We start from the raw sequence: 1,925 nt of genomic DNA, 5'->3' as shown, positions 1-1,925 counted from the left end.
CCAAGTCAGCGTAAAAGGGGCCCAATCCTACAGAATATTGATGAAGGAGTGTCTTCTCCAGATACAAACCTCTCCGATAAACACATTCAGTAAAAGTATGAGATTTGCATCTTCCCATTCGTTCATGTTTATCTGTGCCAGTAATGATGACATTCTTGATAAGCGCATAACCTCTAGCGAAAATATCGTGCAGTGTGGACTGCTTACTACAACACAAAGCGGAGAATTTGCAATAGAAGAGACCCTTAAATCAACTTTTAATGTGTTTCAGACATTCTTAACAACTTCTGCAGGTCAGGGTGGTGGGGCACAATGAGCCATATCCACGCTTACACCGTGAATAAAAACTTCACTTCAACATTGCCGACGGCAATAATAAAATGAAGCTACACTCAACGCGTCGAAGCATCAGACCGACAGCCAGTGAGGAAGCAGACGACAGGCTCAGCACCACCGGGTGAGTCAGGCATTCCCTACGGCATCGAAGATGAGGCTAAACCCGGAATATAAACGAAGAATTATAAGCAGTAGCTGCTCTGGGGAATAGGCAAAGTGAAATAAGCAACGCATCCATCGCTGAGGCTTCGTCCTTCCCTGCCCTGCAGCAACTGCAGTTTCCTACCTGTCCACCTCAACCCGGCCTAATTTTCTAGTTCCCACCACTCAAGGACCTAACTCTTCCTTACTCACACCAGTCATTTCAAAATTCTTTTATTTCTGCCATTTTAGACCCCAATTCTCCCGTCTACTTCAGTTCCTCCCATCACTCCGGAACACAATTCTCCACATGTCTACCCAATTTTCCAGTTGCCGTCACTCCTGGACATAGTTCTTTAAATTTCCACAAGAGTTCCCTTCAAGTATCTATTCCCTACCATTGCAGAACCTGATTCTCCACCCAACTGTTCCTTTGAAATATCTGGTTCTCACCAAACCTGAACCGGGCCCTCTACGTACCTACCCGAATTCGTCCCGGCTACCCAATTCCCATCACTTTAGAACCCTACTTCCTATCTGACTCAGTTCCTCTCCAAGTGTCTTGACCCCATCACTCCAGAACCTAATTCTCTATACATCCACATTGGCTCATTCCGGCCACGCATTGCTCACCACTTACAAACGTAATTATTAACGTATCAGGCTCAGTTCCATTTTGATTTCTAATTCCAATCAATCCAGGACCTTAGCTAGGCATGCTTACCTTAGCTTCTCTCCGAGTGACAAATTCCTTTAACCTTTCTACCTAACTCTGCCTATTTACCCCAATTCCATCCCATTTTAAAGCTCCTATCAAGCATTAATCTTCCAGAAACCACACTATCTCTCCACCTATCTGTCTCAGCCCTTCCTTGATTCCTACTCTACATCATTGTAGGTCCCGATTCACCACATATCTTCAACTACCTGCAAAAACTCCTCTATAAACAGCTAGCTCCTACTACTCCCAATCGTAATCTCTAATTTGCCTATTCCCAGTAATCTAAATACCACCATTTCACATCCTACCTTTCTATCAACAACAACTCCTCCCCCAATTAACTTGTTCCCGACACTGCAGGATCTCGTCTACAGTTATCCAGTTCCGATCACTCTAGAACCCAATTCTCCACAGATCTACCTAAATTAGTTAAAACAGTTGCTCCTAGTCTTCCATTTGTTATCACTCCAAAACCCAAATCTCTGCCGGTCTGCTCCAGTTTCTTCAAGTTTCACGCTTCTCACTACTCAGGAACTTGACTTCTTTGCCGATTTGCCTCAATGCCCTCCAGATTCTAGCTCCCATTACTCCAGAACCCATATTTTCACCTACCTCAGTTCCTCCTTGTTGCCAATGTTCCACCACTGCCAAACTCAACTATCTACCTTTCTGCATCAAATTCTTCAATATTTCGAGTCTTAAACGCCTTAGAACCTGTTTATTCATC

The 1,925-nt window shown here is 44.1% G+C and overlaps 1 protein-coding gene across 1 annotated transcript in view; it reads right to left on the bottom strand. All coding sequences in view use genetic code 11, as the record gives it.

Annotated features, from left to right (window-relative positions):
- EGR_10325 (hypothetical protein) overlaps positions 1–1,925 on the bottom strand; it is a gene marked incomplete at both ends in the record, with an annotated part of 5,211 nt that overhangs the window by 326 nt on the left and 2,960 nt on the right. Inside the window, one exon of the mRNA XM_024499574.1 lies at positions 32–244. Within this exon, the coding sequence (XP_024346014.1) occupies positions 32–244 (213 nt within the window). The remainder of the gene's footprint in view (positions 1–31; positions 245–1,925) is intronic.

This window comes from Echinococcus granulosus (genome assembly GCF_000524195.1).
Source record: "Echinococcus granulosus chromosome Unknown EG_S00209, whole genome shotgun sequence".
In the NCBI taxonomy this organism is placed as follows: domain Eukaryota; kingdom Metazoa; phylum Platyhelminthes; class Cestoda; order Cyclophyllidea; family Taeniidae; genus Echinococcus; species Echinococcus granulosus.
Note: the sequence above shows the minus strand (reverse complement) of the source record. Positions and strands in the feature narration are given on the sequence as shown.